The sequence below is a fragment of the Drosophila elegans genome, unplaced genomic scaffold (genome assembly GCF_018152505.1).
Source record: "Drosophila elegans isolate 14027-0461.03 unplaced genomic scaffold, ASM1815250v1 contig_183, whole genome shotgun sequence".
Lineage (NCBI taxonomy): Eukaryota > Metazoa > Arthropoda > Insecta > Diptera > Drosophilidae > Drosophila > Drosophila elegans.
Window position 1 is genome coordinate 12,369,405 of NW_024545550.1, and position 25,136 is coordinate 12,394,540.

General features: G+C 39.3%; 1 protein-coding gene across 1 annotated transcript; it reads right to left on the reverse strand.

Moving 5' to 3' along the window:
- Nucleotides 1–104: 104 nt before the first annotated feature.
- Nucleotides 105–22,944, reverse strand: LOC108141430 (serine/threonine-protein kinase PLK4). The gene is made up of 9 exons (XM_017264814.2): nt 22,359–22,944; nt 8,137–8,227; nt 7,850–8,053; nt 5,184–5,421; nt 5,022–5,125; nt 4,135–4,287; nt 3,779–4,067; nt 2,968–3,145; nt 105–1,693 (listed from the first exon to the last, which is right to left on the reverse strand). Exons 1-9 carry the CDS (start codon nt 22,390–22,392, stop codon nt 327–329), a joined length of 2,658 nt encoding a protein of 885 aa, XP_017120303.1. The 5' UTR covers nt 22,393–22,944; the 3' UTR covers nt 105–326.
- Nucleotides 22,945–25,136: the final 2,192 nt, after the last annotated feature.

The following is a 25,136-nucleotide window of genomic DNA, read 5'->3' on the forward strand; positions in this document are numbered from 1 at the left end:
ATTTTTTTAGTTGGTAGTAATTAAAAGATGATTTTTAATTTTTAGGTTTTGTGGGATATATGTCTAAAGGAAATCCAAATCAACAGAAAGCCATGTTTTTTTGACTTTTATTTAATAATTTAATTTGATTTATTGCTTACATCAAGTACATAAATATTAATTTGTTTCATTCGCATTGTTGCTTTACATAGGTTCCATCTTGGTTGATCTGTATTCTACATATAAATATATATATATATATATATATATATATATATATATATATATATATATATATATATATATATATATATCGGATATATACAGTGGACTCCTTAACTGCAGGCCTACTTCCCCGCCGCCTTCTCCTCCAACTGGGCCTGAATGTGTCGAACGTTGTGTCCACCGCCGTTGGGGTTGTGCCGTTGGAAGAAGGCATTGATGGAGCTCATGGAGCGGTACTCCAGGTTGTCGCTCACATGCCAGTCGACGCTGATGCTCTGGTGACGACCCACGGGATTGCGGATGCGGGTCTCGTTGTACTTCTCCAGCAAATGCAGCAGGCAGTCCTTGGTGGTGTTGGCCGCCTCCTCCAGATTGACGGTCTGGTGGGTATCCGGCAGTCCCACGGGCACATCCCTGCTCATCTGGTTTATCCGGAACTTGGCACGTCGACTGCTGGCTGATTCGCTGCTGGCGCTGTTGGAGATTTGGTTGCTGGCGCTCGAAGAGATTTGATTGCTGGCGCTCGAAGAAATTTGATTGCTTGCGCTGTTGGATATTTGGTTGCTGGAGGAGATTTGGTTGCTGGCGCTCGAAGATATATGATTCCTTGAGCTGGTGGTGGTGCTGCTGCTGGAGATCACCTTGGAGGAGGTGGTGCTGGTTTTTTGTACATGCTGACTGGCTATGCTCCTGGCATTGGAAGTGCTCACCGTTTGCACACGAGACTGCAGCAGCGATTTGCTGGAGGAGCCGTTGCCATTGCTCAACTTTGGTGTCTCCTCGATGGACTGCTGCAGCCTGACGGACAGCGAACTGATCTTGGTCTTGCCCTGGCCATCATCGTAGCTGCTTTGGCTTTGGCTGCTGCTGCTGGCCTGGCTGAGCAGTCCTCCTCTCGGAGTGGGACGATTCCAGCTGCTGCTGGAAGTGCTTTTGCTGGTCGATCTATTGCCTTCCTGGCTGATCTCGGAGGTCTTGCTGGAGGTGCTGCCGGCGGGAGCCACCACGGGAGCCACCACAGGAGCTGGAGGATCCGGCTTACCTCCATTATTGTTGGCATCCCCCAGCTTGGTGTTGATCTCGGCCAGCATGAGCAGGTGATCGGACAGCTTTCGTATCTCGTCCGCCAGATTCACACGCTCCCCGGAGCTGCGCCGCCCCAGCAGGTAGGTGGTGTCCGAGTTCCGGCGATCGAAGGTGTGCAGGTAGCTCTTCATGCTGCGCTGCTGCTGGACGCTGGACTGGCTGCCCGAGAACTCGTCGAAGTTCTCGTTGAACAGGTGCTGCGGCGTGGGCGTGGACGGACTGGAGGTGGCCACCGTCGGGAAGAGCTTCTCCCGCGACTCGTTGATGGGCGTGGCCACTGAGTGGGGACTATCGTTGTCCGCACTGCGGCACTCATCCTCCTCCGGCGGCAGATCCTCATCTTCACCCCGTTCGTCGTCGTCCGTCAAAGTGGAAATGGTTTCGCAGGGCGAGGGCGAACAAACTGGAAGTGGAGCAAAGTCTTATAAGGATTCTCTATAATATAGATTGTGTGTTTTTACATAGAGATTATAAGGTTAAAGGCCAATAATTGCTTACAGACCGGGTTAGTGTACATGAAGTGGTAATTTACACACAGAAATATCATGCTTATGTGTTCGGAGAGTTGTGTAGAATGGCTCTTATGAACATCAAAATGTTTAAATGGGGTTAGAATCTATGAACGATATTCTACCAAAAATAAGCTATATGTTAAGTTGTTTAAAAAAAGTTAAGCAAACATTTTTTGAAAAAAAATTTAGATATTTTACATTTTGTACAGAAATATTGCCGGACTTCCTAAATAAATACTATCCATTTTTTAGTGGATAAAAAGTGTAGAAAAATACTGTCGAAATGAAAAGAATTTTTTTAATTTAATTACCATTTTTTTTGGATTATATAAGAAGATACAAATAAAATGTAAAAAAAACTTCCTAATTTACCTAGTTTTCTAGAACTTTTATATTTTTTTAATATTTATATTCTCCCTGAAGGACAAATCACAAATGAATATGAGACTGACTTTGGAATTTGACTGCGATCTCTGAGAATGATAGGTATTCTGAGCTGGATGTTGGGCTTACCTGGCTGGCAGACCAGAAACTGTGGCTATACGAGTATGTGTGTCGATCTAAACCTGAACTGGGGATTGGGGTAATTCTGGGTAATTGGAGGGGAAATGGATTTGGGAGAGGGCTAGATCGGAATGAAAAGAGTAGTCGGTTTCTCGTCTCGAGGAAACCACCGAGAAGTATCATTGTGCTGGAGCTTGAGTTTTAAATTTTGGATATATTTCTTTTCAGTAGTTGTTTTTTTTGTCAATGGCTGTCATTATCACAGTGTCAAAGTGGTTAATAGGGCTGGTCATCCGCTACAAGGATGCCAGGCACATGGCTTAATGGCTAGGGTTACTTAAACATAAACAACAGTTCTGGCTGGCAAGCTGGTCCTCCCTCGTCCGGAAAAATAAAAGGATTGATTTTATAAGAGGATTGATTTTAACACAGAAACAGAGAAAGAGACAGAAGATAGATACAGAGAGAGAGGGAGCTAGCCAGCTTGGTCCACACATTCAAGTTAAGAACAACAATTAGTTTGACAAGTTAATCGTGTAATATACAAAGTCGATCCGGTGGCGGGATGCAGTTGGAGATGCAGTTGGAGATGCGAGGCGGCCGCCTTATTTGCCGTGGATGAGGGCGTGTCGGTCGCGCTGCCGCTGGGATCCGTACTCACCTCGGGACGAGGAGAGGCTGTCCTGGCCGTGGGTCCTCCGGGGATGCGGGTAGCTCGTCTCGCTCAGCGGAGCAATCACGTTGCCCTCCACGTCGAACACGTACGGACTGTTCGGATGCGTCTCCCAGCGCACGATGAAGTTCTTCAGGTTGTCCTTCGTGTCATCCAGCTCTTTGTTCTGCAAAAGGACAGTGATGCTTACAACTCCAAAGCTGGCATATGTATATATATTCAATTTAAATGTCTTAGAATTTAGTTGCAAATTCCGCAACTCTTGCTTACATTTTTTAAATATAAGAGAAAAAGTAAAGTCTGTTCTCAAGTACAATTTTGAAAAGCATAATAGAATATCATATTATGGTTGAATAAAAGAAAGCTCTGTAATTTGCAAATGTTGACGAAACCTTCCCTTTTAATTCCAAAATATTCCAACAGTCAATTTACAATTTTTAAAATTATGTTTTTAGCATAAGCACAATAATAATAATTCTGATACAAATTTAATTTATTTTATTTTAGCTTGTCATTCTAAACCAAAAATCGGGTCTGAAATTTAAAAGTATTGATACTTAAGAATTAAACCTAAAATGGTTTAAAAGTTTTAATATGTTTTTAAAGAACTGAAAAAATTCAATTTTTAGATTGGCAAGCATCGAATTAGATTTATATGCTGATATTATTAAGTTATTTTTTACAAGCTTTCTTGCTTAGGTACAAACTACCTTGAGCCTAACATCTCTGGGAACATGAGACCTGGTCGGTTGTTTGTTTCCCCGACAGGTCTTCCTCTTTCCCAGTCCCAATTACTCACCTCCAGTTCGGCGGCGCTGCAGAGCTTGGCCAGCTCCTCATCCGGCTGGTCCTCCTCCTGCTTGGCCTGCTCCACCTCCACACCCACCTGCGCCTCCTCGTCGTCGTCCTCGATGGTTTCCGTGGAGTCCTCGGAGGATTCCGAGGGAGCCGTCACCGGAGACACCGACTTCAGGCGCGACTTGGACGCCGCGGAGGCGGCCTTTGTGATGGGCGTGGCTGTGGCGGCGGTGGCCGGCCGCTGCTGAAGCCATTTGTGCTTCATGCACTCGGCGGCTGTCATCCGGGTGCTGGGGAAATGGAGAAGAAAGGGGTTAGCAAGCAGTCTCTAATTAGAGGGTGAACTCGAACACCCACCCCAGGTCCTTTGCCAGCAGCTTGGCTATGAAATCCAGACACTCGGGGGATATGCCATTAAAGCATTCATCCTCGAAATCGTATTTCGCAATGGTTACGTTTGACATTGTTTCAATGTCGTTCTCGCCCATGAAAGGCGACAGTCCTGAGATGCTGTTTCCAACCACAACATATCGCATCATACGGGATTGTGTGTGTGTGGGTTTTGGGCGGCGAAGGTGTGGGCGAGTCAATAAACATGAAATGTAAAAGCAGCGTAAGTAGAATAAATAAAACACACAAAAACCAACACTTAATTAACTAAATTAAATTCGCTCGCACTCCGTTTGGACAAAAAGGATGGGGGAGATCCAGCAACCGCCTTCTTTGATTATCACATTTTTAGATGGTACGCATTTTTAATTGGTTTTCTCCCAAGCACCTACCCTTAAGATATGAGAGTGGCGGGTCTTGATTAAATTTCTAATTGCTCGGAGTACAACATAAATGGTTCGAAAATATTGTGTTGGCTAAAGTCTAGGAAGGGGTAAAATCAACATATTTGGATATACGTTTGTAATTTGAACAAAATGTGTTAAGCTCTTGATAAGGACTTAAGTGTCTAAATTTGTAATTTGATTTATGTTATTTTAATATGAATTTCTGCCAGATGTACGCAATAAGTACCAATACTTGTATAAGATATTTAAAAATTTTGAAAGTCTAAATACATCAAACAAATTTATAATTGTAAATTATAAAGTACCAGATTAAATTTTAAACTTAAAAAACTATTTGAAATGCTGTAGGACCAATAACCAAATACGTGCTTAGCTAGTTCTTAAAACAAAAATTTAACTACAAGCCTTATGTAATTATCTTAAATTGTATATATTTGCTTAACTTACAGCACATAGCATATAACACCGACACTCCACATATCTGTTCCATAGGATATGCAGTCAAAGTTAACCACTTCTGGCGCCACAAACTCTGGGGTGCCGAAGAGAACCTATAAATTATACAATTATTATTATTTTAAAACTACTTTTTTAGGTCAATTTACCCACCCTGAGTCGTTTATCTGGATCAAATTTACGTGCTAGTCCAAAGTCAATGATCTTGATGCGATTGCCCTTCTGCGTGAGTACCAGAATATTTTCGGGCTTCAGATCCAGATGGACTATGCCATTGCCGTGGATAAAAGCCATGGCCTCGCACACCTGGCGTATGAAGACGCGGCAGACTCTTTCGGTCAGGACGAACTCATCGTCTACCACACGATCAAAGAGTTCGCCACCTTCAATGCTGTGAAAGTATAAAAGAAAAAACTTAATTAGAAACAAGAAAAACTTAAATAAAAAAACAGAAAAACATAAACACAAAACAAATCATGCAAACCAAGCACCATAAGCAGAGTTATCGCCTTTCAATTAGTCTTTCCTCCTCGTTAACCATAGTGTTTAGCTTCGTTTTTAGTGACCTTACCTGACCCACTCTAAACTAGTTATGTTATTTACAAGAGTACCGATTGTTCTGCCAGTACACGAAAATCAGATAATCCATGAACATCCATCCAACCGAGTGACGGGCATCAACTAACAGCATGCCGATTGGCATCGGAATCGGAGGGAATTATGTTCAGACACTCGACAAATGTCATCAGAGATTTTCCCCCAAATGTCGACAGCAAAACAGCAAAACACAACACAAAAGCCCTCCCATTCCTCCATCATCGATTGCTCATGAAAAATTCCAAAAAAATATGGGAGAAAAGCCGCAGTGAAATTAGTTTCTCTCTGTATTTTTGGTTTGTTAGTTAGTTGATGCACTTCACTCCGAAATCGAGTAAATTAAAATTGCATGTGGATATTTGTGCATTTCACGTTTGAAATGGAATATTGTTATCCTGCTGATAGAGAACTCTCGACTACTACTAAAATTGTAGCACTATCAGAAATTAATTGGTACTATTATCCGATTTAAATCGATCTATCCAAATCCTCTTCGAATTCATAATGTTAAAATAGAGAAATATAATTCAAATTTCCAACAAATATAAGGAATAAAGTTTTCTATAAACCATTAAAGGTAGGAAAACAGTGTAAAATTGCAAGAAATATACAGCTGATTGATATGATTAATATACGAATCTAAAATAAACTTATTAGTCTCTGTAATGTAAAAGTGTTTATTTTTTCCTTAGAGAAAATCATGACTCTTACATGAAAATAGTCTAAGCTTATCTTAAACTCTGTTTGAAAAAAACAAACAAATTACTTTAAAACTGTTAAATCACTATTTTTTTAAAAAAATCCATTACCTAAATAAGTTATTCGCTAAACGGAATTTCATTAAAAACTGATCAACAAAAAGTTCAAATTGTAAATCCTCTCAATTAAGAGAAACAAACGAAGCTTTTATCCAGAAGAGTACAAAACAATTGCAAAATTGTTTAAATATTTATAGCGAATTGATAAGTATGCCATTTAAACCCAGAGTTTAAGTGCTATCAGTTTGTTTGAGTTTGGCATTTCTGTTTCCTCGATGGAAACTTAATAGTTTAAAGGCAGGATGCTTAAACAATTTTCGTTCATCTCAAGGCAAGAAATTTTCTTCTTGGAAAAATATGTTGGCCGAAGTTGAACATTCTGTTATGAAAATGCCAAGGAGAACTATGCCAGTCAACAATTAACTTTTCTTGGGGGAAAAACGACAAGAGCAACAAGAACAACAAAAGCAGCAAGAACAACAGCCCAAGTTGTCCAAACTGCAGTTTCCTTGTTTTGTTGGAAATTAATTTAAGTTGACAAAGTCTTTTCGGGGCTTTGTCTTTGGGTCTATGAAAATGAAATTGTTTCAGGTTGCTTTTATTTCCCAAACGGGTGGCGAATGTGGGTCAAGGCCGTCGACTAATCAGTGGGCCAAAACACCTGCTTCAATCGTTTTTATGGGCCATTAGACCCTTAACCCATGTCAGCATTCATTTGTGCACAAAGAAGCTGCGAAAATCTTTCGCGAGGCGAATAAAAGTTGCTGTAAATTTGTATAAATGCCTGTGTGTCAAGGGGAAAACCTGTTGCTTAAGGTTTTTCTTTCGCACTTTGTGTGGGTGGGTGTATTGTGCTTGGGTGTGGCAGAAAAGTTTACTAGTTTACGATAATGTGCGTACGTGTAAATCGCATTTTATGCACATTCCCACTGATTGCAAGATATTGTGTCCTTTAGCAACAATGTGGCAAACAACAAAGGGTAGAACAAACTTAACGAATATTGAAATAGAGGGCTACAAATTTATTAGGGTGACCCCAATTTGGTGAGCAATTTTTTTTGTTATCTGTAAAAGCTAACTCAATGTTTATTATTGGTAAAGAAAAATGTTATTAAAATTTGAACGTATCGAAAATTTAACGTTTTTTTTAAATACAAAATTCACACTGAATTCAAAAATTTAATTGTAGTTTTATTATAAACCTTTTATTTTATAAGTAAAAAAAAATCTCCTAAATATATTTCTTTTGTTTATTTAACAGCATTCTAGCTTGGGAAGGTATTTACAGTACCTAAGCTTAAGTTTTGGTCACCAACGCGAAGTCACCCCAACATACATATATGCATACACAAATAGATATATGGAAAAATATAGAGAGGGAATCACACCCACGAGACATGGACAAGCAAAATCAACACATTCATTTGTATGCTTTGGCTTTGGCGCTCTTGACATCTTCCTTACAGTTCCAGGACGACGCACATCATTTTCTGATATTCGTATGCCGCGTACAATTGTATAATGAGGTGATGCTGCAATGAATTCATAATCTCCACCTCCCGCTCCACATTCCGCTTGTCCTCGCGCTTGGGAATCGGCACAAACTTGGCCGCCAGCTGCAGGCCATTCGATTTGTCCCTGCACTTGTAGACCGTCCCGAATTTGCCCCTGCACAGGGATAGATATTGATTACTTATTGATGCCCGGCGGGAGTAAGGGCAGTGCGACGATCAGGGCCGCAGGATACTCACCGACCCACCTCGCCCAGCACATCGTAAAGTTTATGGGCATCGACGTTGCGATTTATGGTCACATCGCGCATGGGAAACGCCGGTTCCAAAACTGAAAAATAGTACGAAATGGCAGCTATATAGTAGGGTCCATAAAACAATTAAGCAGTAATGGGCTTTTAAATTAATTTATCTATAACTATTTCCTTGCTTCCCTTTCTGATTTTTAAAGTTTCCAATTACATATGTATTAAAAATGTAAATAAAATTATAAACTTGTACTATCATAAACCCATTTTGTTTTGTGATTCATAAAATCTTTTTAAATGGAAAGTTACATTCCTTCTTTTCCTTTTACCTTCTTAAAAGTTTCAATTATTAGTATTATTATTATATGTTAAAGTTTTTAACATTTAAAAACACTAGGGGAACAACTATAGCTATAAGAATTCAGGAGCACAGAATATTTTTTAGTGACGCAACGATGCATTTGTATCGATTCTGAATTAAGCTCTTCAAAATTCTTGGCTTCTTTTGCCATTTCATCAGTACGTAATTCGAATGCACTCTGCTTATCAGCATTTATGGCCATAGGTGGTCTATACGATCGGAAATGTTTCGGTCTGATTCAGACCTCAACTGTGTGATTTGATTAGATTTCCTGTTCCTGGTCAGAAATAAAGAACAACAAGTGGGAGTCCGGAGCTACACTGTGCTACATGGTTGAGAGTGTGCTCCTCCGGCAATATGGCATTTCAATCAATTCCATTGTCCGGGGCCCAGTTTGGAGTGCATTTAATATCGGCTATTATGGGCCCCTTTCTTCGGAGGACTGCTCAACAACAGTTTGTGCTTGTCACATATTCTGCAGGACATATTGCACACAAGTTTTGCTGCTGTATTCAAAAGGAAACCCTTTTCAGAATTTGATTCGTTGTGGCTCTCGTTGGTCGTTGTCTGTATGTCTACAAGTTGCCAAACAAATAAAAATGACTTGATTCAATTGAATTTGTACAACGTAACGTTATGAAATGGGGGAACAACAACAGTGACGAGCTGCAATATTGTGACAAATATGTTCTTGTGTGCTTGTGGGCGCTGAGCTTTCCAGGGTCGGCGTTTGGTCACCAGACTGTGGTCGACATTTCATATTTTTTTTCCCATTAAGCACAAGAGTTTCAACTTGACATTTGACCACAACAATCCCCGGAGATTTGGTCGAAGGCATGGAAACGGTTGCGATCGAAAATTTGCAATTGGTTTTATTGATAATCTGGCAAAGGCTCATGGTAGAAGTTGGGTAAGTCAGTAAGTCATTCAGTTTGATGCATTAACCCACTGAATGCGAATGGTGAATATTTATAAGATATTCGCGTACTAACATTAAAACTCATTATTTTCAAAGTCAAAATTAGTAATAATTAATTTCAACTATTTAAAAAAAAATATTTACAATGTACAATGTTTTAAAAACATTCGACTCAAAACAAAACGATCTCGAATTTCTATTCAACTAACAAGAACTACGAAAGCAGCCCTTAAAGTATAAAAATAATAAACAAATTTAAAGAAACACCAGAGTTGAAAATACAACATATTCCTAGCATCTATCAGCTGCACTTAACTGTGGTATTTAAGGGGTTAAGTTGTTAGCAAGCGTCCATGAATTGATGTCATCTGCGTGGCAGCTGTCCCATTAATATGTAAATGGCGCATATAAGTATGCTATGAAAAACACGATAAATCTTTAAAATCAAAGGAGCAAAGGAAAGGACTTTTCCGCGTGGGAAAGGAAGGGGAAAAAGAAGGGGAAGGGGAAGAGAGGGGCAGTGGCACAAACTTGGCAAATTCAAAGTGAAAGTTGAGCGTCTACTGTGAATAGAAATGGAGGCTGAGAGCGTTTTCTTTGCTATTTGTGTGCAGCGAGGCGGTTGTGTATGTGTATATGTACATATATGCATGTATTTTCAGCAATTGCCGAGTCTTGACGCCTCTCTTTTGGCCACGCCCCCTAGGCCATATCTCGCTTAAACGGTTTTTGGCGCAAATTCATGCAGCAACCGAGTGAGTGAGTGCATGTGTGAGTGCATTTGAGTGCACTCTGCCAATAATGCGCACAATTTAAGTTTCGGCAAACACGCCCAAACACTTGCATTAGAGAAGAAAATTGAAGAGGCAACGGGCCCTCCATTGAATGCAATTTTCGGTGAAAAGTTGCCAACTTCTGAACCTCATAACTCATAATTCGAAAGACACAAAAGTGGATTCGAAAAGATATTTCATCGCTCATAAAATTTCAACATAAGCGCAGACAGGCATACATTATGCACAAAAGCTCTCGCATACTGCCTTCAAAACTTAAAAAAAATATGCCTACCACATTTTTTTTTGCTGTTGAATGCTAAATTTTAGACAATAAATATTTTTAAAAATCTATATTTTTAATTAAGTAACTTAAATCTCAAAAAATTTTACGTCATTTAAATTAACCCTCAATTTTTGTTTTAATCCTTTTTGATTGCTAAATTGTCATAAAATAATTTTATTACAAGCCGTCTATATTTTAAACCTGTTATTGTACAATTTCACCTGCGTATTTACTTTTTTTTATGAAAATGATGATGTAATTTAGCTAAAACTAAACGTTTTTTTTGTCTGTGCACTCATATTCATATTTACAAATGAATGTGAGTGGGCGGCAGGTAGCTCCCATTCATTTCCTGGTTCGAACTCATGAATAAATGAATTTATATCGACTCTGCTTGGCATTTGCACTGCACCGCTTATCCGAAGGAAAAATCCCGGGGCCTTGGGATGTAGGAGGTTAAGAGGGGGAGGGGTTATGCCCATATGCTCCGGCGAGACGGTGGGCGTGGCTGCTGTGGGCGGTGGGCTGACGACCCCGGTGCACAAACCAAATGCAATCGAAATTGGACTTGAGCCGTTTGAAGTGTTTTCGTAAATCAATTTCAGTTCCATTAAGCTGCAAGATGTGCATATTATACACGATTTGTTGAAGGGATTACGCGGGAAGTGGGGTAAAAATATTGACGTACAAGTAAACTGATTTGCACATATATGATTCAGCTTTGCTTCGGTTCGTAATTTACTTAAAAACAAAAAAAAACTGAAAGTTTAATTTAATAAGTGTGTCTGGAAAATAAACTATGCAGAGTATTAAAGTTTAGGTATTAATTCAAAACTAATTTAGTTTTATTTCTATACCGAAGAGTCTAAGGCCTTACTTTTAAACCACATAAGTTTTACTTTAATACTTCCGTGGCATTAATTTAATACTCATTTAATTGATAAATTTTTTATCCCCAATAGTTTAAAATGCTTGTAACAATGGTTTAATTTCTATGACAATTATTTTTTGAGTGCAGTTTTTCAATAAAATTGAAAATTTTCGACTGAAATCTATTGAAAATTGAATATATTTTTTAAGACAACATTCGCAAAGATTTATTCTCAGTATATATTATTTTTAGACACAATGATTGACTTGAGTAAAGCTATCTGTTTGATTATTCTAAGGATAATTGATGATAATTGCAATCATTGCTCTATTTGTCTTCCTACTAATAATTATCCAACGGATATTAGTGCTACTCATCCCAAGTGAGTTTATATCTGCTAGCTGTTTAACAGCTTTCGTCTGAAGTTCGAATTCTGTGTCAGACATCACTTATTCAGAGGCACTTTAATCGACGGCTATATCCTTTCCCTGTCTCCATCGCTTTCGCCCACTCAAAGTCAATGTGTGGACTGCGTTCAAAAGTGCAACTCGTTGCAAATTCAATTCAAAAAACTTTATAAAGTTAATTTATGCACAATATCAATAAAAATGGCTGTGCGGGAGTCGCAGATACTATATTTGCACTTCCCATTCAATAGAGTGCCGCCATTGGAGCGCCCGATGCAAATGGTGAACGATTTTTTGTGCCAACGATGGCAATTTTTTCTGATATGAAAATCAGCAAATTTTTCTTTGATTTGCCTTTGCTCCGTCGGTCGTCAAGGATCTGCCAGGATAAGCCACCCGAATCTCCACCACCCACTGCCCTTTTGGGCAACTGTTGCCAGGCTTGCCTTGATTTTCAGATTAAAAAATAAAATCCAAACGGAAGGGAAAAATGTTTTTCCCCCGACTTTTCCGTCCATCGATTTGAGGCTGCAATTTGTTGCTGTCATAAAAATTGTGTAATGTGCTTAATGAAATTTTTTTAATAACACATTATAAGGGTACGTAAATTTAGCTGGGGAAAACGTGTACAACAAATGCAAACTGTTGCACATCAAACGATGGATGTCAATGTGCCACACATTACATGGCCACAAAAAAAAAGTAAGGGAAATGGAAAAAACCACAAGCCAGACGTCGGCATTTTAATATATAAACCAAAGTTACGCAAACACGACGGTCTTGCAGGCGTTTCCCCATTGTTTATATCCGCTTTTAACAACACTTTTTTACGTGGCCACAGCAAGTATGTTCAAGTATGCCAAGCATTTAATGGCAAGGCCAGACGGGAAAATGCATACATATAAGTAATATATATATACATAAATATATACAGAAAGCCAGAACAAAAATCACAGAGAACTATGCTCTTTGTTTGCTATTTGTTAAATCTCTTGCTAAATTCAAAGCCAAGAGGATTTGAGTCTCACTACTATAAACTGGTAAGTAGTTATTTTCCTTCCTTTGCTTTTCGTTGTCAACCAAGCAAATTAGGGAATTTTCAAATTAATTTCTATTAAAATGCAGCTTTAAATATTTGTTTCTCTCATTCTTGACTTTTTCTTAATTTGATAAATTTTACAAGTTGGCATCAAAACAATATTCCTTGTAAAATTATTAGTAAAATTTAAGGCAAATGATATTTTCAGATAAGCACTTGCCTGTTTAAATTATTAAAACATAAAAATTCAAAGCAAAATATTTCCATATAAATCTTTATTAGTTTGCCTTAAGTGTTGGAAAGACAAACTTACAACTTATTATAGAAAATTCTGCCCCAAATTATCCCACAATTTGACCTTCGTCCGAATCATTGCTTCCTTATACATGTAAATTAAAGGCTAGCATAAGTTACCCTTTAAATCGAAATGAAATGTGTTACAAGTGCTCTCCAAACTTTGATTTTATTAAGTGCCTATTTTTTTTTTTTTTTTAATTCTTTAAAGAGTTATTTTAAACATATATATATATATAGTTGATGACGTTGTACTAACTGGTGGCGAAATCTGTTGCAAATGTGCTTGTGCAGTTTGCCAGCAGATATTTCCCCTAGTTATTGTTGCTGCTGATGACGATGCTGCGGGATGTCTGTGCATTTTAATCAGCCTAAGTGCCAGAGAAATACCATGGATGGCATTGCTGAAAGTGTGTGGTGGGTGAATTAAAAATGGCAAAAGTTTGCCTCGACTGTGACTACGGTGCCATTTCGAATTGGTTATTACAGGGACTTGCCACACACACACACACACACACACACACACTCTATCAAATGATCATGCATAAATGCAAAGGAAAATGAGAGGGCTGCCAGTACTCACACTTATTGTCAGCCTGACTATAATGCCGCATCAAAAGTGAGTGCCATATGCTGAAAGCTTAAGACTGTTTAAGATTTTATGGGTAATTTCGACAATATCTCTCTTGCTAAGAACTAAAAGCCCAAACTTTTCTCCTTTAATGCATAGAGATTTCTGAAACTCTTTTGATTTGGTTATTTAACCTTAACTTTGAACCTTAATTTAAAACTCTTAGAGCCAGTGATCCTTGTCAGTCTGATCTGATTAGACACACTGGCACACAATTTATTTCTCTCAGCCGAATGGACACGTTAGATATGCTAAATGTTCGTCGATAACGAATTCAGTAAATGATAAATGACAAGTGAAACTTGCGGAATTAAGCCCACCTTTTTTTGTTTTTAAACAAATGCTTTTATGGCAGCAAACAGGGGACAGATGACAGGAGACAAATCAATACCGTGTATCCATTTATTCTGCATACATATATATCTATATATATATATTCATTTTAATCCTCCTGCATATCTATATCGAATGTTTCGGCAGTATCTCAACAAGGGCAATTCATCTTCATCATTTTTTTCCTGCACGCCAAGCGTAAATCCGCTCCGACAAGGCCCTGTTTTTTTTTTTGTTTATTTTTCATGTGCGGAAAGCGAGAGAAAAATGAAAATCGTTATGGAAAAATGGAAAGTAATAATCAGTATGGGTGTGTGTGTGTATGGAGACCTTGAGCATTTCGCGGAGAACTGACGAAGGTCCCCCCATTGCCGTAAAGCTCTCTGCTCTAATGCAGTGCAAAGTATTTCCACATTTTCCCCTGCTTTTCCACAGGCAATTTCCAGTTTATGCTGCATACTTTTGCGGCACACTTTAATTGGGCAATTGCCATTCAAAATTTATGCCAAAGTCTCTGTCACTTTTGGCTCCTTCTCGTCGCCAATTTGCTTGGTGATGCAATTTTATTTTATTTCATTTCATTTTCGCTGGCTCTCACCAGCTTTGTCACAATGAAATTAGCATTAGAAATTTGTATGCATGTGTCGTACACCCTTATTTGCTTTTTTTTGTCATCCCATTACCAGTCTCATTCAATTGGAATTTTCATTTCAGCTTATTTCGCTTTTAATTTAGTCATTTGTGAGGGCTAAGGACTAAGCGAGCTATTCCAAAATATTGGTCGCCTCGAACGTCACGCATACGCCATGTGTGACGATGTGGCTCTTGCATTTCTTCTAGCCAGCGCTTTGTGGCGCTTTACCAAAGGGGTTTCCCATTTTTCCCGCACCCCCCTTGGCCATCCCCTTACACATTCATTACGCTGGCTTTTGTGGACACACACATAATCTCCGGCCAGCTGTATGGGTGAGCTTTTCGCGCTTATAATCAACGCCGCCATTCGAGCAGCGAGTACACATATATTTTTGTGGGAATTCTCCATTCTGTTTTCGTTTTTAATCACCGAAAGCTGAGCTTTAAGGCACTGCAGCAGTGCTAAATTTAAAAGTGACCCTAAAAGGACTGCCTCTGCGTAAAATGCCTGCTAATTGATCGATGTGAGCACAGCAATTTCAAGGCAATTCCAAAGTTCAACAAAGGGCCAAAAGGACATCGAGTGCAGACCACTGCAGGCTGCAAAGATAAACACAAGCCTGGCATTTTCCCTCTACAGCCGATGCTCTCATCTTTTTTTCGCCTTGTCATCTGAAAGGGCAATTGGGGAAATCGGTGAAATTGCTGCAGCAACAGCCGCTTCTAAATGCAAAACAATTTCAAGCCAGACTAACGATGCACACCGCACTGAACTCATTAAAACTTTCTACTCAGTCTGCAGCAAAATGGCATTAAAAGAGTGCGGCGCGGTATGAAAATTCAAAACTGTTAGATTGCTAAGCAAGCTCTGCGAGTGTCTCAAATAGGAAAAGAAGCCGATGTATTCGCTGGCAGCCGCAACTCAGCGTTTAATTAATTTAATGAGCGACATGAGGCCACCGCAGACACCTCGTGCCAACGCTCACACATAAACGTAAACGACTTTCTGCCCCTGTTCCGCTGGCATTTTCAATTCGCCTGCTGTTTATGGGCCACAGTTGCGGTCGAAATATTAGATCAGTTTGATATCTATGATTTCATACCCACAAACTTTCACAAACCTATGCAAGTGTGGTGTTAATAATTCAAGCGCAGGAGGAACATTTCCTAAGAAACGTTCATTATTCTTATTAATGTTATTTTGTTAAAAAAAACAGCATATTCAGTAAAAGCAGGTGTATATTATATGTGTGAGCCTAAATTTCTTCACATCAGGTAAAATTCAGATCGCTAAATACCTTACTTTTGTTGTTTATGTATTAGTTGTTTATTAGATTTGTAAACAAAACAAAATACACTTAAACTTGTTATTTATTTATCTGTTAAATATTATTATTACTCACAAAACAAAGTCTATTTTTTCGTAAAATCAAGGAATTTTGTTTTCTGAGTGAAGCTATTTTCTTTGGCCCCAAAAACCAATTACCTATTATATTGCCCGCTGGTGTAATAATCTATGTTTCTCATTTGCGTGGCAGGTAAAGAGGAAGCCCAAAACATCAGCTGAACTCGTTAACGTAAACTCCTGGAAATTTTGTCAATGAACTAGCTATCCATGGCCGATCCTGATGGCGGTTAGTAAGCGACTGGCGCTCAGTTAATTATCGGCTTTCGATGGCGTCCCGTTCAAAGTGTATTAATTTATGAGTGGGAAACACAAAGGCCAGTGCCGCTGTCATTTGCAGCAGCTGGCCATCGCATTTTCCCCATGGAATTTGAAAATTGTTTGGCATTTTGGGTTAAATTCAAGAAATTTACAGTGTGCACTTTACAAATTAAATCCCTTGGCTGCAAATGCTTTAAAAACTCTGGTCAAAACAGCTGCCAAAACCAATGAATTAAGAGAAACGGGGAAAAGGCAGCCACTGTTAGAGATATCTCCACACAAATAGATATATGTTTTCGATATGTATTTATCTGGCTCCGAGTGTGTGTAGGCCAATGGTCGCATAAATCAAAGGCGAAGAGCGAAGTCTGCGGCTGCTTCGAAAAAGCTAAAGGGGGAATTGAAAAATAGCAAATATGCCGAGAAATGCGAACACATATTTGCACTCAAATCGAATTGCATTTGTTTGGGGGCATAATTGACTAACATCTGTGAATTTGCAGAGTGCACAAAGCGGCCAAAAAATGCCGCCGTGCCAACCGGAAGTGGAAATGCCGCTTACAAATGTGTGGATATGTGTAGGATATGTGTAGCATATATTATATATGGGAAGGCGTGAGTGCCTGCCCATAAATAATTTGCCAGCTCTGTGAATTAGTTGCGGCATCAGCAAGATAAATCAATTAACGCGCAACAAACAAAACAATTAATCAAGATGCAGGTTTTTAGTGCGAATCGGGTCGGGTCAAATCTGAACTGAGTGGGATCGGGAAAAACAGCGAGGTAATTGAAAGGTCATCGATTCAATGACGGCCACATGGTGCATGTTCGCACGCGCTTCTGCCAACAATTTGTTAAAATTTAACGCTTTATTTACTGCCCGACTGTCTACCCTGGATTCCTCACTTATACACCGACAGAAAATCAGAAGGATAGTTAGTGTTCAAATAATTAAACATTATTCAACACTAAACGCGAATTTTTTAGCTAAACCTTATATTCATGAAGTTAGCTAAACTATATTTGAACTTAAAGCTTAGTCATTTAATTGCAAATCTCTTATTTTGGGTCTCATCGATTTTTAGAAGACAAATACATAATTTTTTGTTGTGTATCCTGTTTTTTGCACATCCACAATGTGCTGACACGTAGAGCGGCAAAGGCAATGGACCTGCTCCTGCACAATGTATCTCTATCTGCACTTGTATCTGTGTCCTGCCTGAGCGACAGTTTGACATCTCTAAATAAAGTTTGCACTTGCAAGCTACGTGGGCACAACCAACACACACTCACTCACACCCCCACAGGCACTCATACACATTTGCAGGGGGAAATTCAGGGAAAGATAGACACCCACAGTGGCACGTTTGACAATTTAATGGTGTTGAGGTTATTTATACAATACGCTCGCTGCAAGTGCTCAAATATTCAGTGACCAGTAAGCCAATGACGTGTTCGCCAGTCGGTTTAAGTACCAGTTTAATGGCTTTAACAAGTCAGTTTAACAGAGAGCCAAACAAGTAGATTAAAGGCACAAGATTTCTATTTTGTCCTATCGGAACGTTAAGAAATGCATACATTCAACATAGTTTTGTAAAGTACAACATTTACACAACACAATCTATAATTTTATTAGGAACAATACTTTAGACGATGACAAACAAGACAAATGGGGTATTTTAGTCAGTCTATAAAAACTACTTTTTAGATAAGATAACTGCCTTAAAATACAACGACAAAGACCTTATCAAATCATAGAACATTTTTTTCCATACCATTATATTCATTGCAATGCCATATAACCTTTGTTAATATTGTAAAAATAAAAAAAAAATTAAATATAACCTTAATAGTTTAGTATTAAGAAATCTTTTAAAAATTCGACTGAATTTAAGCTACAAGATAGATCTGGGTCATCAATTAAAGTCCGTTTGGGACTACAAGCTCATCCAGAAATTATACCAGCAAATGGCTGAGCCAAGTTGCAAAAGCATTTCAGTCATTCCGCAAAGGATGTCGATTGACAAGACAGTTTCCGACTGGCAACAGGATCCAAAGTGCCTCGTCAGTTGGTGGAAATGTCGACAGCTGAAGATACTCGCACTTGCAGCAGACGTATCACACTTGCAGCAGACGTATCACACTTGCAGCTAACCAACGCATTACTCTTGGTCGTTACAGTTTATGGGCTTTAATTTAATTTCAGCCGGAATGCGAGATGCGCTCTGAATTAACGAGCTGTTTGGCCACATAAAGGCGATTACGCGAATTCTGGTTGCGATTGGGGGAAATACTCGGCGAGTTATGGGCTTTTAAATGCCAGTAGCTGGTCAAGAATTAAATATCGCAATAATCCTGTGCAATGAAAACATTGACGCATGAAAACTAAAGAGCATACTCATTTAAATGACCAGCATTTGATTAGCTTGGCTAACGATGACGAGTTGACTATATAATGAATGTCCTAGTGCAATTTAGTTGCGCCCCATAAATCAGCAACATGGGAAATTACAGAACGAGTACGGTGTTGACTACGTGGAATGCAAATGAAATGACCTGCATGCCAGGCAAAGGCGGAATGCAAGGCTGCTAATAAATAAAAACATACGAGTTTCGGGCTACGAGAGAGCATTTACATAATTTTGATTATTTTCGCTGGATGTGAGCAGTGTCCTTAGCCCGAATAACATTTGCAGTTGGCAGTTGGCAGTTGGGCGGCATTTGTTGTTGGGGTTGTTGTTCTCGATTGTGGTTCTGGCTGAAACTGTTTGGCATTATGGAAATTTCCGTTTGTCATTTTGGGGCGCGAAGTGTCTACATGCAAATTGAGTTGCAGCAAGCAGAATCGCCCTCTTCACTCCACCAGTCGACAGTTGTTTGTTGTTTGTTGTTTGTTTAGTTTTGCATTTGGCAAATGCAATCTTAGCAGGGCTTCCTGGTTGGCTGCCTGTCTGTCAATACATTAAATGGCCATTTTAATTTGTTTAGCATGCGGCCATTGCCGTTCTTGCATCTGCACCACATGGCGTATGCGTTATAATCACACAAACTCGTACATCCCATACGTATGTATCTATGTATGCACTCTGCGCCCCTGTTTGCATTTTTAATACTGCCATTCCACCTGCAGCTGTGGCCCAGACAAACTGCCGGAGATACTTTGGCATTAAAAATTGAAACAACATTGCAGGCAAAAGGCGGCAACAAAAATGGATTTCGGGCATTGCTTCCAAACACAGCACATTTTCAGCAGCTCCGTTTTATGCGATTCTCACAATTGTTTCTCCCAGTTGGAATATATATACCTTGTTATTCTATAAATTGTTATAATCCCCAGATATATGCAAATTAAATGCCTTTTAATTTGGCTTCGCCCAGACGGGTTAATAAATATTCCGTTTTGGTCGGAGGCAAACATAAATTCTGAACTTTTTGGTTACAGGCCAAAAGCACACGAAACATAACACACAACAAAGTATCTATAGGATATAGTTGAGGCACAGCCAAATATTGGGCTGCAGAAATCAGGAAACGTGAAATATTTACATAATTACTTGACAACCAGATAAACGATCAAGCTCTGACCAAAATCTCATTGAAAACCCCAAACGTACAAAGTAGAGTACACAGACCCCAGCGATGAGGCAGAGTCGTGGAATTCGCAACGTCAACTGAAGTGAATATCAACGAACGACCTTCAACATGAAATGCGACGTAAAATAAATTTATCTCAATTATATATAAGCAACTAGATCTATATATACGGTCGACTCTCGGGCGAAAATCGGACGAGTAACTTTCAAGACGGCCAGTGAGAGATTCTTTCGCGCCTGACTGTTTGATTTACATTCACCTTGGCAGCGCAGTACGAAAAATCCAAAGCGAAATACAAATTTATTTTTGAATATTTTCGGTTAACGGTGGCGTAAAAAAGAAATGAAAAATGTTTCCCACCAACGAGATTCCTCAGTAAAATGAACGTACGAGATAAAAAAATATCTTATCGATTGTGTACCTCAATTTTATTTAAGTTATTTAAATGATTAATTTAAGTATTTGTTCTAAACAAGCATTTAAAATAAATAATATATTTAATTATACTTTTTAATTTAACCACTAAGATAATTAATTTTAATACATAAAGTGTATTTATCTAAAATCTTCTTGATGAAAATGTTAATAGAGATTTCTTATAAAAATATCCATACATTTTGTCCTTCCTATAAATCTTTACTGTAAGCTGCAATAATCGTCTTTATAAAGAAATATGTGTATTTCGTTCATCTAATGACGCCACAATCAGGCGCTGGCCAGCATTTTTATGCAGATTTCTTGTTTAAATATTTATACAATATCGGCGTGCTTTCTCTGGCTCCAGAGCAAACAATAAAAGCTGGAAAATGTATAAAAACGAACTACATTTAAAATATAATAGGACATGCTGCATGTTGTTTGATTTATTTCGACTAGAGTTTGTGTAAACAAAAACTGGGAAAATATAAAAATATTTTTATTAAAAATCCACGTGTTTGGTTTTCCCTGCGGTTAGGTAATTTCCGCTGTAAATGCTTTCATTTCCTTCCCGATTAAAGTGACTTTTTTCGAAAGACTTCCCCTAATTGACCAGACCAACTGGGGAAAGGAAATTGAGCAATCAGCTTTTGCGCCATTAGCACATACATAATTCAGCTGAGACAAACGCAAGATACACCTGCACCGGCAGAAATGGGAAAAAAGGTTGGCCAATCGGTCAGGTTGCCACCTTTGCCGCAGGCAGACAAGTATTTCCGTTTGTTGTTATTTGCCAATTTGGGAAAACTGCCTGGCGTAACCCTTTTTTTCTTCCATTGCCCACACTGTGGATTGGATGGCACTAAATCAGGAGGACTCTGTGGGGGCTTTTCCCACTGCCTCCTCGTGTTACGCGTTCTTTTTTCGTTCTGGTCTCTTTTCATTTTTGAAATTGCCCGACGCTCGACATTTTTCCCGCTACGAGAATTTTCCCCTTAACCATTTCCTGCCGGTCCAACTACTTGACACTTCCTTTTTCCCTTCGGAGGTTTAGGGTTTTCGACTTTCCATTGTCTTCGGCTGCCTAAGCCACTGTAGATACTGTTACCACAGTTTTGCAAACGCTCAGTGGGTGTGACATTTATCCTTCATCGTCTGCGCTTCCCTCTGGCTTTCATTTCAACTTTAATGCGGCAGGCAAAAAAAAAAAATACTATATATATATATATAAATTTGGCCCCTCTTTTGTTTTATGCGTGAAATTTATTGTTTCTGACAATGGAAACGGCGTCGCAAATGTTTCCTGATCACAGTGCGCCTTATCTGGGCCCCCTTTTTTTTTTGGGCACGCCCCCACTTTTCCGCTTTTGCAACAGTCATGGCCGTATTTTATTGAAATTCATGTATTTTTAAAAGCCCACTGCCCCTGGGATGCGGCTCTAAATCGTTTAAGCATTTGTTTCCACCATTCACAGCTTGATTTCGCCAGATCCATTCTGCAATTGTGTTCGGCTTGGTTTTTTATCTGTGCATAAAAGTTAATGTTTTGCATCGGCATCAGTATCATGGGCCGAAAATGTTTATTGTTTTGGCCCTTTATTAAAGCGTAGTTAACTGCTGATAACTTGAATGGCCAAAAAAAGGGAAAAGAAACGAGGGATCGAAAACAGCTGCTAAGCCATAGATTTGTGTTGATTTGATTTGTCTATTTGCTGTTTGGCTTATGGAGGATTCACGAGAAATGGCAATCGAAAGAGTTATCAGTGTAATTTCTGTCGAGGAATATACAATAATTACACTTAGCAATTTGACACATCTATCAGGCCCACCTATTGTACATGTATGGAATATATATATATAGATAACCGTTGACAACGACCCTTATCACCGGTGATACACAACACGATACGCTGCGTTAACTGCCATATTCCCGCTATTCGAACCCTTATCGGAGTCTTTTTTTGGATTTTGCAGCAATTTGTAGACTTACCACCTTCCGGCTCTGAGTCATCTATATAGATCATATTGCTGCGTCGCTTGCCGCTAATATTCCGCAAACGTTGACCCGTTGTGCAGTTGCTGGTTTTACCAAATTTTCCACTATATTTTCTTTACACTTATTCTTTGACGCTTGCTGTTTACTTGCTTTTTTTTCCACAATACTTAATGGCATCTATAATTATTCATCACTTAACATTTTGCGTGCTAGCTTCACTTCACTTATTGCATGGGATCTCGAAAATATTTGGTTTTGCGCACTTAAAAAATGGCACAAAAGAACGATTCTTTATTTATAGCTGGTCGGCCGCGCACCACGTTGCGTATGCTTGATATTAGCGCAAAATTCGTTCGCCAGCGCCACTATTCAGCTATTGTGTCATCGCGAGCGAGCGTTTTGCCTCAAACTGTTTTGGCCTGGCCGAACATTATTTGATTTGAGCTGTTTTTGCTGCTGCTGTTTCTGCTGTTTTTGCCTTTTGCCAATACGGCGTATGTGTGTTCCTTTGTGGTTATAAATGTGTTTTCGGCTGATAACTGCGGCACTGAGAGAAATGGTCGATCGACTCTCTCTTGTATATGTATCTATAAATAAACAAACACAGGCACAAACACAAATGTACGGGGGCAAACCTCAACTGCATATATACACTCCTATTTGTATTGGCGTTTGTCTGTTTCGATTCGTATAAAAATAAATTGCAGAGCAATTTGTATGCTCCGCTCTTTTTCGGCTTGTCGCTCATTTTGCGGCTTGTTTTTGTACGCGAATGAAAATTATTTTCCCTGCTGTCGTTTAGCACATTTTCTACAGTTTTCCCATTTTCTTTTTGGCAACAGAACAACCAAATGTGACATTGTGTGTGTGCTGTTTTATTTGCAGATCTGTCGGTGCTATATGGACTTGTATATGGATGCTTCCTATTCCCAGTTTGTCACTTTTTCGCAACTTGTTGCCGTTTAAAAATCCCTGTGGCTTGTTTTGGTCGGAAAAGGTCTTAGGAATAAAATGATCATATAATTACAAATTTAGGGTACAACAAAAAAAGTATGATTTCACCAAGATAACAACAAATAATTTATGACTCGCTGGGAAGTACTATATATAAAAGCCTGTTAAAATTGATTGTGCTTTATCAAGTGTAATGATTTTTATTAGGCACAATTCATTATCTTAAATTGTAAAACATTCCGAAATGCTGAGTTCGAATCTAAAACTGAAAATCATTTCCCTACTTTGTGTATTCATAAATTGGCTATTTAGCCAGCTTAATATCATTGGCATACGATTCTCCAACAAATTAGTTGGCATCCCATAATCTTTGGCATTTCTTAATCTTACAAAATCTCTCGTTAAACATTCCCGAAACAAGTGCATAAATTCCCATTATATGTACAACAAGTGTGAACTATAAATAATGGCAAAGCGGGCAATTATCTAGCCTCGTTATTAAATTACGCTAGTCTATATTTATATGGGTTACCGGTACGTGGACCCCGTTTCCCCGTTGCGGTAGACTCTAGCCGTATCTTATCAAACGGAAGAAGGCCTAATGACCGGACGCGCCGGCAACGACGTTGGGGGAATAAAAGGCCATGCGTCATGGTCACACATGAAGTCAAACATAAATAGATGAGGAGAGCGCCTACACAATGGGACATATAGTTCCGAAACCGAACAGAATGGTTTTCCACTTAATTATTGCATTCTCTGGTTTCAAAAACAAAAAATAAATAATACAAAAAGAAATTCCAATTTTGCCAATAATATAATATTAATGATAAGTAGGCTTGCCTTTAACATTATTTTTTGCTGTGTGTTTCCTAGGCTGCCTGTCTGTCTAATTGGTGTGTGTTTGGAGTGGGAGGGGGAAAACTTAAATCCCTTTAAGAGCGCCGCCAGTGGTCTGTTGTCCGTCTGCGTTATAAACAATAACAACGGCTGAGCCGCAAGCGAACAAACCGAAGCCTTGGCCATAAAATTACGTATACGCCCGGCTGGCAGCTGCAGCCATAGAACTTCCCACTTTCCGCGTCCCAATTTCCCAGCGCCATATCCACTCCACTGCAATCCACTCCACTCCACACCGCCGCCGATTCGGTCAGTCGCCTTGGCCAGCAGCAAAAGCAAAGGCAAAGGCAAATAAACAAAACGGCTGCCAGGTCGAGCCACTTGATGCGAACGTGCCCAGACAACGGTGTGTGGCTGGGAAACGTGTGCTCGGAACCCATCCTCATCCCAGGTAGCACCACCACCATCACCATCACCATGACCATTCCTGGCTTTTAAGTTTTAGGCCAGAGTCCAGGGCAACAGACTGGCTGCCGAAAACTAAGCTGCGTTTTGATTTGCACACGGCCAAGTGACCAAGAGCCGTTGGCTTAAAATTGGTTTGGCCAGCAGATCTCACGGCTTTTACCGCACGGACTTCCGCCTTTGGCTGCGCTTTGAATAATGCAAATCCCTTAAATGCGCTAAACGCAGCTGGCTGTCGCTCCTCCTGATTTGTTTTGCTTCGATCGAAAACTGCGATGGCGGCACGTTTTGTTTTAGATAATGCCCTACCTTGGGGTTCAGCTACTATCGGATGAAATCAACAAATTTCTTTTTGCCATAAGAAATTTTTAAAAACACTCCATCTTATTCTAAAATTACTTGTCTATAATATATCTTTGTATCTTTCTGTTATTTTGGTCTGTCTATTTCAAAAATGCTTCAAAGTTAAGTGTTTAATTCAGTGAGATTGGCGTTTTAGAAATGAACTACCTT

Bases quoted from the DNA above. Each gene is read 5' to 3' on its own strand.
- LOC108141430 (XM_017264814.2), bottom strand. From the start codon at position 22,392: ATGATCTATATAGATGACTCAGAGCCGGAAGGTG. The intron at 8,228-22,358 runs GTAAGTCTACAA...ACTATTTTTCAG, and splicing joins TGACTCAGAGCCGGAAGGTG to TTTTGGAACCGGCGTTTCCC. The intron at 4,288-5,021 runs GTAAGTTAAGCA...GGTTGGAAACAG, and splicing joins GGTGTTATATGCTATGTGCT to CATCTCAGGACTGTCGCCTT.